This window comes from Hydra vulgaris, chromosome 01 (genome assembly GCF_038396675.1).
Source record: "Hydra vulgaris chromosome 01, alternate assembly HydraT2T_AEP".
Taxonomy (NCBI): Eukaryota; Metazoa; Cnidaria; class Hydrozoa; order Anthoathecata; family Hydridae; genus Hydra; species Hydra vulgaris.
Genome location: NC_088920.1, coordinates 16786165 through 16802574, shown reverse-complemented (window position 1 = coordinate 16802574; position 16410 = coordinate 16786165). Strand labels below are relative to the sequence as shown.

The window sequence follows — 16410 nt, the reverse complement described above, 5'->3', positions numbered from 1 at the left end:
TTTTTAAATATATTTTATATTTATTTCAATTTTATTTAAAAGTTAATCTACGATTAATAGTAGCAAACTTATCAATGACTTTTTTTATATCTATAACTATCTCTGTATGAATATTCATTAATGCTAAACCATTTAGGCGGTCCTGAACCATGGTGCTTCGCATGTAATTTTTTAGGCGCCGAAGCGAAGAAAATGACCGCTCACACTCACATGAAGTTAATGGAAAGGTAGCAAGTAACTTTAGTCAAACTTTTATGTTTTCAAAACCAAGAAAATTTATCGCTTTTAAAGTCTCAGAAATATTAGAAGGGATATCTCCTTTAAAATTTAACCAGAAGGCTTCCCATAAATCAAGCTCACCAGACAGAGCAAGCGGATTCGGTAAATCTGTTCCATAAAAGTCACTGAAAGATATGATAGAGTCTTTCCAACTGGTGTCACGAGAACATTGCACTACTGAAATCATTTTTCTAGGAACTAGCACAAGTGCTTTATAACATTTTAAGGTAGTATCATCAAACCTTGTGTCTAGTTCAACACTGAGATGGTCTAACAAAAAAATCGTGATTACAAACTTAAAATAATCAGAAATAGATTCAGAAGGTGTATTATCTCTGTTTTTGGAAATAAAGGAAGTTCTTGGCTTTGTTTCGGCTACATTAATATTTTGTGCAATTTTTAAAGCCTGTTCATAACACATTTGATGGTGCTGATCAACTACATTTCTAAGTGAAGATACAACATCTTTCAACGCCTGAATAAGATTTAAACCATCATTACTCAAATATCATTACTCTTTGACTGCAACATTCGCGTTATGGGAAGAGTTAAGTCAAACACATTTCTTGTTATGCACATATAAACAAAACAATAAAATCAAAACCTGTAATTAGTTTCAGAAGAGACGATGCACTTGAAGATGTTGAGTGATTAAAACTCTTACTGACATTTAAAGACATCTCTTCAAGACAAGAGACCAAAGGAATAAAAAGTTCTTGAAAAGTGTCTAGTCCATTTACTTTTTCCACCCAACGTGTTCTGCAAACGTGTCCGATGGAACAGTACTTTCGATATGCTCCCTAACTTTTGTTGTCTCGTAGGTGAAAGATTAAAAAAATATGATACTTCTTTAACATGTGTCAGAAGATTCAAACATATTGTACGTTGCACGAGGCACAAATAGCTAAATTTAGCCTATGGCTATAGCAATGAACAAATGAAGCTTTTTCATTTAGATTTAAAATGCGAGAGGACAATCCTTTGGTATGACCAGCCATTGCTCCAGCACCATCATATGACTGTCCTTGGCAATTCATGATATCTAAAGAAAAATCTGAATTACTTTTTAACAAAATATCAAATAACCCTTCACCAGTAACACCATTTGTGTAATGTAAAAAACTGATAAATTCTTCTCTTATATTAAACTTTGAATCAACAAATCGTATAACTAATGATAGCTGTTCTTTATTTGAACTGTCAGAAGCTTCATCAGCAATAATAGAAAAATATTTAGAATTTTTAATTTCTGCTATTATTGTGTCAGTAATAACTTCTCCACAACACCTTACTAACTGATTTTGTGATGTCTTAGATATATAAGATGCATTTCGTTGATGATATTTAAGATGATCTTCAAAAACTTTATCACCAGCTTTAACACGAAAATGTAACAATTCAATAAAATTACCTACAGTATGATTAGAAAACTCACCATTTTCAGGATGAAACTCCGAATCATCTCTATGGCCTCGTAAAGAAAGACCAAGACGTCCACAGAGAATAATTGTTTCAATAATAGGTTGTAATAACTGTGGGTTTTTAGAAATCTGTGATTGAACTATTTTTTGAGATGTAATATCTATTGATTCTGTTTTACAAGACCAAATGGACGACATTGAAAATAAAACTTCAGCAGTTTTTACATGTAAGCTTTTATTTCTGCAGACAGACTTATCATTGGTTTTGCCAAATGCATGTATCTGAAAGTAACGAGAAGCTTCATTCCAGCGATCAAAAGGCTTACTAAATAATCTTTCGACTAAACTACATTCAGATGGAAAATTGCACCCAAAAAGTACACATGGCAAACAGAAGGCTCCATCAAATATTTTCAAATATGTGAGCCATGGAAATTTTTCCATCCACATAAATTGAAAACTTCGCCCATTCAGATTTTTAGGAAAAGAATATGTTTTACAAGGTACGAAAACAGATTTAACTAAATGTTGAAGTTCAGAATTACTTAAGGTTTTTGCAACATTTGAATAACTAGTATAGTTAGAAACCAAATAACCAATATCATAATTATTGGACGGTAAAGAAAATGATTCACAACATGTAATTTTACTAAATTTTGATAATGATAATGGTGGTTGAGTAGAGACTTCCATTGGTTTCCTTTTTATATTATCCAATAAAAGACTACTATCTTGATGTTTGGCCTCGAAATAAAATTTTATTTTAGTCTGCGACATTTTGGTGCTTTCATTTAAAATTTTTCGTTTTAAGTTTTCTTTTATTATCACAGGGGTATAATGGTTGTGTTGGAAAGAAGCAGAAAAATCATATAAAACACCTTCATAACAAAAAAGGAGATAAAAAGACTCAATATTGTTTAAAGAGGTTATACGAGGTACAATAGTAGAGCTGAATAAAGTTTTAAACTTATGTAGACCAAAATCTGGATATAAACATTCTATTTTCTTATTGCAAACACTTGATAATGCAAAAATACAAAGGAAGGAAGACCAGTTTTCATTGTTACAATTATTAATAGCTTCTTCTTGAACTAAATCTATACTTTTTTTTCCTGAATCCAAAGAATTTAGTGATACTGATAAAGGAAGAATGTTATCAAAGCATAGAAAAGATCTAGTATTATTAACAAAAGCATTATGAAAAGTTGGATGATTAGAATAAAATTCGGCATTTAAGAATAATTCAATTGAGGTCTGTAATCTTAAATCATTAGCCATACAGTTATTTCCAGTTAGACACAAGGAGATAGAACTGTACAGACAGTTTCCAGTTGATTGAGACCTGAGATATACATAAAATATAATAATTAATGTATTTATATGAAAAATTTATAAATATTTTTAACTAGCTAGCAGTCAATATAACATTACAATTAACCAAATAGTTATTTAGAAAATTATGGAACCTGAACAAACATCTTTACCTTAAAACAACAAAATTGCCATTATGTTTTTCTTTAAAACTTTTTGGAAGATAGATTTCAAAAATTTTAAGAGTTTTTTCTGCTTTGCAAGAGTCGACAATAATAATATCTTTACAAGAACTAATATTTTTTTCTAACATATCTTTCAAAGAAATCAATTTTGTTTTATCATTTTGTAACATAATGTTTTTAATTTCTTGATTGATTGACATTTTAAATTAATACTCGGACAGACAAATTAATGCTTGAACATTTAAAATTAAACAAATTTTGAATATTTTGAATTACTCGTATGTATATTAGGGTGTATGTGTTAGGGTACGTCCGACAGTGTTTTCTATATAAAAAAAACAGAATATTTAAAAAATAAATAATGAAAACTAAATTAAATATAAAGATAAATAATATAATGAAATAATACTGGGTACGTCTATTGATGTATTTTATCACTTATAGAATATTATTATTATTTTTACCTCCTGATGATTGCAAAACAATAGATTTCGTCAAAAATTTATTAAGGGTGTTATGCATTAGGTACGTCCAAAAATTGTTATAAGTAAAGAAAATTTTCAATTATTTTTTTAACAAGCCAAATAAAAATTTAAAAAGATTTTTAATTATATATTAAAATAAAATTGGGTACGTCTATTGATCTGTTTAGGTAAATATTATTTATCAAGAATTGCTTAAACCTCCGGTTAAGATACTTTTATATACGTTTTAAAAATCGCTTTAAACAGGAACTATTGGTATTTTTATTTCACAATTGCCTGTAAATGTAAAACGCAAGCGTAGTACTTAAATCTTATTGAGTTGACAGTTCAGTAAAAAAGATATATACTTTTTTAAAATTCAATTAATAATCGAATATAGTATAATTTATATTTTTGATATTTTTAGGTACGTCTTAAGGCGTATTAGACGTACCCTAGATCCGCCCCTGCTTAGAATTTATGCATGAAACACTAAAAGATATGCAAGCTAAACAACACTAATATAACACAATTTTAAAATCTAAAGCGCATTGAACAAAATTCTTCTGTCAAATTAATTTTAATAATATGAAAAACAATCTGTGAAAAATTTCAGTTTATTTGCATTATTATTCAAAAAGTTATTAGTTTGCAATCATTCAAAGTTAGTGAAGAAGTATATTTTGAGATTTTGCCACAAAAAAAAAAAAATTACTCAAAAAGTAAAAAATTATATATATATACTTTCTGGAAGAAATATAATAAATTAAAACCCTCCTGGTTCATATGATTTTTTTTTAGTTTTCTTAACTTTATTTGATTGTCCTTTTTTTAATACTTTTTAACTGTTTTAACGTCTCTTTAGGAGGATTAATTTTTCTATTGACAATTGTAAGTGAGTAGAACATTTTGCTTGGCTATGATTGTCCTTGCATAACCAAAATGACTAATACAGATTTTACTCGGACCATCATTAAAATTCAATATTGCAGAATTTACTCCAATTTCCAGTGTTGATCGGTGAATTTACTCCAATTTCCAGTGTTTTTATTAATAATGATATATTTTCTTTGTAATTGGTTGTATCATGAATCTTATCGTAGTGATATGTGCATCAACTATTTTCATCTCGGAGGCACATTCTATGTTGGTATTCTTTATCATCAAATTTGATGAAATGAAAAGTACTACGCAAACTGCTTTCTTCATAGCATACAAGCTATGAATTTGTTTCTAATTGCTAACCCATAATAGTTTTGGAAAGAGTTTAATACTGATTCTGTATGTTTACTCTTACCCTGCAGACAGGTCTGTGTTTTTTTGTTTACCAGATTCCTGAGGCGAGTACCAAGACTTTTTGCGCATGACCGATACATTCTAACTTTACAGGAGTGATATTATGCTCATTATATTGGTCACTTGGAGTGTTTAAATATCGAGATAGCACTAGATTATTCCATCGAAACAGGAGACTCTCTATGATTGATATTGCATATATTATTAACACGCCATTCATCATACTCAGGGGTATTAATTTTATTTTTAACAATATTGACAAACACTACAATGTTTTGAAAAAACTTCATAATAAATGCACTTTTTACCAATCAATGCCGTATTACTCAAGTTTTATAAATAGAAGTGAATCAATAGACGGTTTGCTTACTCCAACAAAAGAAACTGGCATATAAGGTGTAACTTTGACAAATGACCAGCCACTACAAGAGTAGAGATTTTCCTATTACGCACTTGCAGCTCATGGTTTAACCTAAAGTTCAAAATAAAATAATTAAGTAATATGTACAGAAAAATTGAAAATATTTTTAATATATTTTAAAAGTGAACACAAGAATTTAGGAATACCCTAATCGATAGTTCCTGACCTTTCTACTGGTATAAAGCACCGTAAATTTTCATTCTGAATTAAGGATGATCACTAAATCTTGTTATTAATGATGTGACAGACATAAATATTGTGTGGACAGCTATTAAAATTTTAAATTTAATTATTTATTACCATTATAAAATTTTTTATTAAAGTAGTAGAAATAAATACTTAACTAAATAAAAAAGAGAACAAAACTAAACTACTATTAGTAAATTGTTTTTTTTCTTCATTCAAAACAATTTCATTTCATGAAGACATTGAAAACAGTTCCATTTCAAAAAGACATTCGTAACAACTTCATTTCATGAAGTTATTCAAAACAATTTCGTTTCATGAAGACATTTATCGAAAAACATTTATCGAACTTTATTTAACTTCATTATTTATTTAACTTAATTTTATCATTACTTAATATTTTGTCTAAGTAATTAATTAATAATTAATTTTATAATATTATTATAACTAATTTTATTATTAAATATATGTCAATGTTATACATATTAAGTTTATATAAATATTTAATAATTATATGTAAATATATATCAATTATTATTAATATTTATAATATATTAAATATTACAAATATATATTAATTATTACAAATAATATATATAAATATATAATAACTATTATAAATAATAAAATTAATTTTTATAAATATATATTAATTATTAATAACAATTACAATAATATTTATAATAATTAATAATAAATAAAAATATATTAATTATATATAAATATTATATTATAATAATTATATAATTAATTATACTATATCATAATAATTAATTACATAATAACTAATGTTAAATAATAATTAATTAGAATAATTAATTAATCTAAATAATAGATTGATCTAAAAATAAATTAAAAATATAATAACTGTATTTATTAAAAACAATTATCATTAGCTTAATTTTACCATTTTCAAGCAATTGCCAAATGTCCGAAAATGTAAAAATTCGTATATTTTAAAGCATATTTGTTATAAAAAAGTAAACGAAATATTTTATTTAATATTTTATAATTACTGCTTTTATTTATATATTTAAAATATTTTCTCCGCAGTACGTGATCCTAGACTTCTTGATATTTGAACAACGAATCCATTCACAAATGTCTTTAAAGAAATCAATGTCGTCGTGAAGATAGAGAATTAATTCTTCACAAAGATTAATCCAAGGAAGAAAGTTTTCTTCAAAAACTTTTTTTGTTATTAAATAACGTTTAAATAAATATATTTCCAAATTTTTAATCTTATTTTTCGGTTTCCATCCTTCGAAATTAATTAGCTGCCAAAAGGTGACATCGCGAACTTTAGTTGAACATAGATTTAAAAGATTTTTTTCTTCATCACTTAAAATATTTTTATTAACACTTAACAACCATAACTTTCTTCCAGAATTTATGAATTTATTTACAAAGTAATTATCGCAAGAAGTTGCGTAAGAAGTTTTTCTATCGTTAATCGAAATCTTCCAACCACCAAGCCGAAACCATTGTTTATCAACGATTGATTTTACTTCATCAGTAAATGACAATTGACTTTCATAAAAACATTCGTAGAAAACATCATAACCATCAACAGGAAATATTTCAATAATTTTAGATAAACGATCTAAAGAAAAATGAACAATATTCAAAATGATAGTCAAAATATATTATTATTGTGATATTATATATTATTCTTTTTACATATACATATATTAATATTAAACTATAAATAAATAAAAAAGTGAATACAGTTTCTTATTATTAATAAGTAGATTATATTAACAATACATTATAATTTTATAAACATAAACACATTAATACTAAAATATAAAACTATATATAAAACTCAGAGCCGTAACCACAATTTTGATATTGGGAGGGGGGGGGGGACCCTAGGGTTTCTTCGATTGAAAAAAATTTTTTTTTTCAAGGCATGGCCTAAAAAAAAATATTTTTAAAAAAATTATTGGGGGGAGGTCCTATGCCCCCTGGTCCCCCCGGCGGTTACGGCTCTGAAACTTATTAAAACATTTAAATAAAATAATTCCTTAATATAAATAATATACTAAGTTTATTAATTTTAACATAATTTTTATGTTATTAAATTTTATTATAAATGTTGTCATATCTATAATTTATAATAACTTATAATATACAGTGCTGGCATAAAGTCTTGCAACAAGGCACAATTTTACACAAATCAATGTTTCCACGCCAGTAGGCTCAGTGTTATTATCTTAAATTTTTATCTTTAGGTATAAATATATTTATAAAGACAATTTTGTAGCTTAAACAGTTAATTCAGTGAAACTCATGGCTAAGATTCGGCAGCTTAGTAAAGAAGAAAAAGCATGCATTCAACGTCTTGCTAAAAGTGGTATGTCTCATGCAGACATTGCAACAATTTACATGGTTGAACGCACTACAATTTGGCGTGTTGTAAAGCAGGTTATCCCCCTGTCTCCTAAAAAGAGGTCTGGACGTCCTAGAGTCACTTCACAGTGTACTGACCTCAGGATGGTAACAATGGTCAAGATGAATCCTTCAATAACCTCTGGTGACCTACAGAACAGCATACCAACACTTTCTAATGTCTCAAAGCGCACAATCCGTCACAGGCTTTATTAAACTTACCTGCACAATCCGTCACACACTTTATTAAACTTACCTGCGGAATTAAACTTACCTGCACGAAGGCCATTTAAGAAGCCATTAGTAACTGAAAAGATGAGAAAAAAGCGCATTGAGTTCTGCAAGAAGCATCTTGAAGATTGGACAGAAGAACAGTGGACACAAGTGATGTTTAGTGACGAGTCCATGTTTCGCCAGTTCTCTGATGTTAAGCTTTTTGTTTGTCGACCTACTAGTTCTAATCCTACCAATACTAAATACACATGCAAAACTGTAAAGCATTCACCTTCTGTAATGGTGAGGGGTTGTTTTTCTGCTCATGGCTTCGGAGATTTATACTTTTTGCCCAAAGGAGAAACTATGAATGCAAAAAATTACCTTAACGTTTTGGATGAATCTCTAATCAATTTCATGATTATTCATCAGTGCACAATTTTTCAACATGATTCAGCACCATGCTACACTGCAAAGTCTGTGAAGCATTAGCTTGGATCAAAAAACATACACTTGCTTGATTGGCCTGGAAATTCTCCAGATCTCAACCCAATTGAAAATCTTTGGATGTTAATCAAGAAGGGTGTATCTGCTAAGAACTGCAGTTCATTAGATGGTTTAAAAAATGCTATTCGTCATGTATGGTGTACAGAAATTACATCAGGACTTAGTGAAATCTTGCCAAATCCATGCCCAAACGAATTAGTGCTGTGTTAAAAAACAAAGAATATCCTACCAAATATTAATAGTACATCTGTTTGAAATGATTATACAATGTAATAAAAATAATTGAACTTGTTTTTGATGAAAATATTTTTGGAAGTATTATTGTTTTTGGAAGTAATTATGAAAAGTAATTATGATGTGTCAAGACTTTTTGCATTTGTGTACACATTGCAAACATTGATTTGTGTAAAATTGTGCCTTGATGCAAGACTTTTTGCCAGCACTGTACATATATATACAACTTACTTAAAATAACATAAAACAGATTAATAATTTATTTAAGCTAGAAAAAATACTTTATTTATTCATATTGTCATTGTCGAAACAAATCTCATCACTTTTTTTATATAAAGAAGATAAAAAGAAAACATGTTTAATTATAAGCAAAATTGAAAAGAACTCAGTGTTTTAATAAGCCGCATTTCATCAAAATTTAGAATAGACATTTCTCTAATTCGATTGCGCAACTAATTTCTCAGCTTGAAAAAGAGGCCAGTAAGGACAAAAATGTAAACAAATAGCGGCAAACAATTTAAAGGATAATTCTTAATAGATTACTTGTCTAATAAAAAATGAATGGATTTAATAGTGACTGCTTTAAAGATAAAAAAATTCAAAATCTAATATTAGACGATATAAATAGAGATCTGAAGATAGAATTAAATACAAAAAAAGTATCGTTAAAAGAAGATATGTGCTGGGGAAAATCTCTTGAGTTTCTCCCAGTGTTCACCAGACGTGAAATTGATAATCATATGAACAAATGCGGTAAATTAAAAGGAAAAACTATTAAAAAAACGTTAGAAAGAGGACTGAAATTTAAGCAAGAACGTTACATTTCTACAGACAGCTTATTTACAACACGAACACTCAAACACTTCATTGCAAAATGTACCTGTCGAGCAAGTATGAAAAAAATGATTCGTAAAATGCAAATATATATAAATCGCAAAAATAGTCAAGTTGATAAGGCTTCTTGCAGTTGCCTAGCTGGATTAAGTGGTTATTGCAATCACATTATGGCTTTACTGTTAGAGTTGGCAGATTACTCATTAAATTCTTTTAAAGTTGTTCCTTCTGAAATCGCTTGCACAAGTACTTTAAGAAAATGGGGAGTGCCTGGTGAGAAACAGAAAAAAATATATCCTGTAATGAAAAACGTACTTCATGCTAATTTTACAAAAAAAGGGATTAACCCAACAGTATATGAGGCAAGACGTAACTTCAATTTTATAGATAACTTAAATGCTGTAATGAAGCTACAGAATAATTTAAAAAAAACTAACCCAAATATTGGCTATGCTCATATTATACCAAATAAAATTCTCATGGATTCAGAAATCACAAAATTTGGCATGCAGTGTTTAGGATCCCCACTTTCATATCAACTTTTACCAGTTGAACGAAATTTTATTGTTTTATCACACTTATGTCAAAATGTTGAATGCGAGTCTATTATAACTTCTAACCTTACCTTACCTAGTAAATTTTTAGATATACCTGATACATGGAATTATTCCCCAAAAGAAATGGAGTTTATGAAAAAAATAATTGTCTCACAAGAAGAAAGTATATCATTACAAAAAAAAACTGTAAAACAAAGGCAATGTGCACAATGGTTTAAGGAGAGAAAATATAGAATAACATCATCAAATGCACATAAGATTTATATTAGGAAAAGTAACTTTGAATTTTTGATAAAACAACTTACAGAAGACATTAAAAAATCCAACAATGTTAAAGAAATGCTAAATCACGGTAATATTAATGAAGACATTGCAAAAGAAAAATTTAAAAATGTAATGATTTATCGATTAAACCAAAATATCAAAATACTTGAGACTGGATTATTAGTTCAACCATGCATCCCTTGGCTTGGTGCAAGTCCAGATGGACTTGTTTTAATTGATTCAAAGCCATGTTTAATTGAAATTAAGTGTCCTTACACAAAAAGAAATGAAAATCCTAATGATTTAGTTAAGGAAGAAACATTTTATATTGGTTCATTACCTACAGGAGAATTATTTCTAAAGAAGGATCACTTATTTGGCTATTATACACAAGTCCAAATGGCCATGGGTTTATCTGGACTAACTCATTGTTTGTTCATAGTTTATGTTTATAAAGGAATTATTATTGTAAATGTTGATTTTGATGAATTTTATTTTTTAGATGTTATCGATAAGTTAAGCGATTTTTATAAAAAATATATTTTATCATTCTACGTTTCTCAGTAATAAATATTACATATCTTATATTTTTACTGTTTTATAAGAGGATCCATAAAGTTACACAATAAACAGCTTACAGTCCAGATTTGATTAATTGATCCATATAAAACAAGAGGTATTTCATTTCGTATTTGTTTATTTTTCTTAATTCGTTGTATGGCACGTTCTACATGAATTCTTAAAGCTGCTATTGTTTGACTTTCTATAACCTCTTCATGTGATAGCTGATCTCTCCCATTTAAAAAGGCTGGAATATTCAGTGTTACACCTAAAGGCTTAAGCAGATCATTAATTAAAAAACCCCTATCAGCCATTATAGAATCACCACTCTCCCATAGCTCTTTTTGCAAAAGTCCTGATTGCTTAACTATTTCAATATCAGAAATAGAGCCAACAAATAGTTCACTAACAAATGTTACTGCACCAGAAGGAGCAATGCCAACTAATCCTTTATAGGTTACGTGATGCTTATAATGTGAAAACAGACTTCTTTGAATCGTTAGGCTGGAAGGTCTTTGACAAAGCAACTCAGTACAATCAATAATAACCTTCGTTTGAGGATATGTCTCTTTAAAGCATTTTGGCATATTATGTTTAAGTTGGTCTAAATTTGGCCAAATTGGTATAGCACCAAGTTTAAGATATATAAAATTTGACCATGTAATAAGGTATCTTGAAACAGTAGATTTTGGTGTTTTAAATAACCAGGAAGTAAAACTTAAAGAAAAACCAAGTCTTAGCCATGTTAAAAACATAAATAGTTGATCAACCGATTTCATTTTTGACTTACGACCAGGTTTGGATTCCGGTGTAGAATATGAAGGAGATGAAAATAATTCTTCAGGTAACTTTTCCTCAGAGTTATGCTCAGGATAATAATATTTCATGTTTTCACATTCATTTCCAGGATTTAAATATTCAAATAAAATGTCAAATTTTTCTTTTTTCATGCCAGTAAATGAGTTGAAATACTTATCATCTTTTTCAAAATTTTCAAAGCTAAAAATATTATTTTTCAACTGGTCGTTTATTATTTTTAAAGTTTTATATTCTTCAAGCAAGCTTCTGTAACTTTCATGACATACTTCTATTTTTTTTTCTATGATTGTTTTTTCGGATAATAAAAGTTTACAATTTTCACAATCTACGTTTTTGGTCGAATCGATTATTGTATGAGTTTCAGTATCAATATCAGTTGTAAACACTGGATATTTCGACTTTTTGCATGGAGATTTTCTAGGTAACTTATCTTGTGGTGTCTTGAATGAAAAAATGCTAGGAACTTCATTCCCTGATTTTAAAGTTTTTTTACCGCATCCTGAACTAACTTTTATTTCCTCAGGCCTAAAGTGAAATTCACACACTTTCGTGTGTTTCATAATTTCAAATTTATCAGCACCTCCTTTACGTCTATATTTAAATATTTCCTTACACCAAGCTCTGTAAACATCAAGTTTTTTTTCTTTGTTAGGGAAAGAAAATAGAGCAATGTTAGTCTTTTCCATATTGTTGTTATAAAACGAACTTCCGCACAATGGAATACAGCAATACATCCCTCTTCCACCTTTTTTCACTTCATTTGGTCTGAAAATGCTTGAGTTGGAATAAGACATCTTTTGGAGCGAAATTATGTTTTTAATTTTATCATTTCGAGAAAGAGTTTGAATCTGTTTACATTTTTGTCCTTACTGGCCTCTTTTTCAAGCTGAGAAATTAGTTGCGCAATCGAATTAGAGAAATGTCTATTTACAATCAAAAATCTCCTTCACAATCTTTTTTGAAATAAATTCTTTAAATAAACACAAAAAACGTCAAAGAGTGAGGATTCAAATATTTGATGATTCGATTTCGACGTCGATTGGAAACTTAGAAGAAATTCAAAATTGAAAGAAGATTTATATATTTGTATAAAATTTATAAATTAAAGTATATGATGCAATTTGCATTTCTTGAGTAAGGCTACACAATATATAAGTGTTAAAATATAAAAAAAAAAGCAACTAAAGTCGCTGAAAATAAACAAAAATCTTTTTCAACAAATTTAAAACTTTTTATAAATGTTTTAATTAAATTAATGCATGTTTGTTAAAAAGATAAATAAAATTTTGTTCTAAAAAGCAAAAATTATAATTCATGTAACATTTATTTTTAAGAAAAGTTTTACTTTCACAATCATTTTATAAAATTAATATTTCTCTTTAGAAGTGGCCAAATGAACACAAGTTTTAATGGGAAATTTAACTTACGCTGAAAACAAGAAAAAAAGCTACTATTAACTATAGTCTCACAGTTAGAATTAAAAATATGACACAGTTAGAATTAAATGACAACAAATAATTGAGTATAAAACAGAAGCATACTTATGAAATTTAAAGTTTTGTTACCAGTATGAATTTTAATAAATAATGATATCAAAATGATAACGTAAAGCAATTTAAGAAAAAAATCGAAAAGTAAGATTTTTTAAATTTAAAACTCAATCAACGAACTTCAAAAAATTGTTTCATAAATTCGAAAATACAGTAGAATTCGTTAACTCGAACTCTGAACGGATATATATATTTTGTCAGACTTAGCGAATGTTCGAGTTAAGCGAAGCTTTCAGTATGTATAAAGAATTCAAGGGGAATTGAAAACTTGTCCGACTTATCCAGGGTCCGAGTTAACGGGAATCTACTGTAATAATAAAAATTAAAAACAAACGCATCGCATTAAAGAATGATTTTGTAACTATCGCAATTAATTTTGAAATACTTGATAACGGTAGCTGGTTGTTAAAGCGAAAAGATTAAAACCAAAAAAAAAAAAAAAGTACTTTTTTTATCATACAGCCTGCTTTTTATCATTGTTATTTAAATGTTTCATATATATAGATACATACGTACATACATACATCTCTCTCTATATAAAAGTTAATGTTAGTATGTTTGATGTTAGCTATGGCGTCAACACCTCTGGACCAATCAATACCAAACTTGGCATAGGCACTAAGTAGGCCTGAGTGGTGATTTTGGCCAGGTTTAGGGCACCAGCGGTGGAGGGAGGGGGTGGGGGTGAAGGGGTGTGTGTGTATATATATATATATATATATACACATTTTGAAAGTTGCATAAGTCACTTAGTTTTTAAACAAAGATTTTTAAAGGTTTGTGTTTTAACATATACCGTTAACTAGGAAAACTTCTTTCCAAAATATCTCAATAATTTTCAACACAACTGGTTTAAATTATTTCACAAATGCAGAGATACCGTTACCCTGTAATCATTGCTATCAGTAACTTGATTTTTTTGAAAAAGTGACTTATGCTACTTCAAAATAAATGGCTTAAATGTCGACAATTTTTTTTTTATTTTTATTAAATTTAATCATTCTAGTATTGTAATATTAATTACTAAAGAAGCAAATTTAATAAACATTTGCAATAATAATAAGTTCTCAGTTAAAACTTCTTTATGAAGTCAAAAAAGGTTTTTTTTTTTCTTGTTTTAAAAATAACGACGATTCTTAAACTAAAGAATCTTAATTTAATAAAAAATTGATTTTTTGATTTACTGATGCCCATTTCCAACAACCCTTTTTAAATCAATTACGTCCAATAGATCATTATACTTTACAAAATTTGATGCTTCTTAACACTAAGCATCAAACTTTGTAGTCGATCAACGGGCATTGTGGATCTAAAATAATTTATGATCAATTTAAATTTGCTAACCGCTCGTTCATCTGATGACATGATCCCCGGCGCTGCGGAAGCCGTTAGGGCCATGACTTTTGCAGTTTTATAGCAACAAATTTTAAAAAACGCGTTTAATAGGTAAAAGCACAATAAAAAAACATAATTTTTGGAAACAACAAACTTTTTCTCTGAAAACCCTGGATGTACCTATGGATGCATGCTGTTAACATTATTCTTAATAATTTTTTAATAGTTGGCAACAGTTTCTGGTGTGTTTCTGATGCATTAAAAATTTTTGATAAATTAGAAATAATGAAACAACACTAAAATCTCAGAATATATTTCATCTTAATCACTTATTTTAGATGTATTACAACTTGCAGGGGATAATTTTATATAATTTTTAAAGTGACCTATATAAAGTATTTGGTACTTAGCGGTACTTTCAATAAAATAAACAAACGTTCAATACTTTAATTACCTTTTTTCAAATGCTCAGAGATAAGATGAGGCTTCAATTTAAAAGTAGGGAAAAGTATGCATGAAAGTATCCCTTGATCCTAAAATCCAGAGGAAAAAAAACTACACAAAAATTTACGAAAGACAAAATTATAAAACTATTTTAGAGTTTTCTATATTTATGGTTTTAATAAACTTTAAGAAAGTATATATATATATATTTTTTATAGTCAATATTAGTTTTACAATTATAATTAATTTAGGAGAATATTATTAACATAATGCGCCCTGGATTTTATGATCATGGGTGGACGCTTTCCCCTACATACGCAACAATTAAAAAAAATTCCTTCGTAATAATTGTTTTTCTAATTTATCACAATTTTCAAATACTCGTTAAGAAATAAATGTTTTGAATAACTAACAACATTAAAAAAAACAACCATACTGTATCATCGTTTTCCATAATTCGCCAGCTAACCGATAGAAAAGTTAATTTTCTGACTAAAGATCCTAGTTTGCTAACAAAAAAAAAATGTATGTTAAAGGGGAGTCAAGGGTTTAATTTCCCTCTATGAACACACATTTCACCCCTTATACACTGGACCTGAGTAGGGCAGACTTGTATTTCGGGCAACCACTTTTTATGAGTCCGCAAAAAATAGGTTTTAGCAGTGCCACGGCTTAGGGGTTAGAGTTTCTCTAAAAAACCTCTCATTGGACCTATATTTAAAAAATTTATCCGTAAAGTATTGCTAAAAAAAGCTCCTTAAATTTGCAAAAGAACACAAAAACTTGTAAGGCCTCCCCCGCCCCCCAAATAAAAGGCATGGGTAGCTTAACTCCGGCTTTGGGTTTCAGGCTGTGTTTTCAATATTACTCATCTTGCGCAAGATGTGTTATACTGTGTTTTACGCACTTACTATGGAGGGGTGTCTGAATAAATATCCGCCAAAAGTAAAGTTTATTTTTGATTCCTCATTAAAACAAATTTTTAAAAATAAAGTAAATTACGAATTGTTTGCAATTCGATCTCCGGACCCCAATATGGAATCGCTCGCAATAATTCTTGGTACATGCGCTCATATTTAAAGGATATTAGGGGGAAGAGGGATCAGCAAAAAGCAATCAATAAAGTAATGGATGGGTG

The 16410-nt window shown here is 28.4% G+C and overlaps 1 protein-coding gene and 1 long non-coding RNA gene across 3 annotated transcripts in view; both read right to left on the bottom strand.

The window, feature by feature from the left end:
* Window positions 1–4322: 4322 nt before the first annotated feature.
* Window positions 4323–5969, bottom strand: LOC136074800 (uncharacterized). The gene is made up of 2 exons (XR_010635450.1): window positions 5524–5969; window positions 4323–5428 (listed from the first exon to the last, which is right to left on the bottom strand). It is a non-coding gene; the product is annotated as an uncharacterized LOC136074800 (long non-coding RNA).
* A 546-nt stretch (window positions 5970–6515) lies between these two features.
* The window catches only part of LOC136075144 (NACHT, LRR and PYD domains-containing protein 9C-like), a 55190-nt gene continuing 45295 nt past the window's right edge, over window positions 6516–16410 (bottom strand). For both annotated transcript variants that reach the window (XM_065787487.1, XM_065787488.1), the window contains exon 6: window positions 6516–7166. In XM_065787487.1, coding sequence (XP_065643559.1) covers window positions 6589–7166 — 578 coding nt within the window. In that variant the 3' untranslated portion in view covers window positions 6516–6588. The remainder of the gene's footprint in view (window positions 7167–16410) is intronic.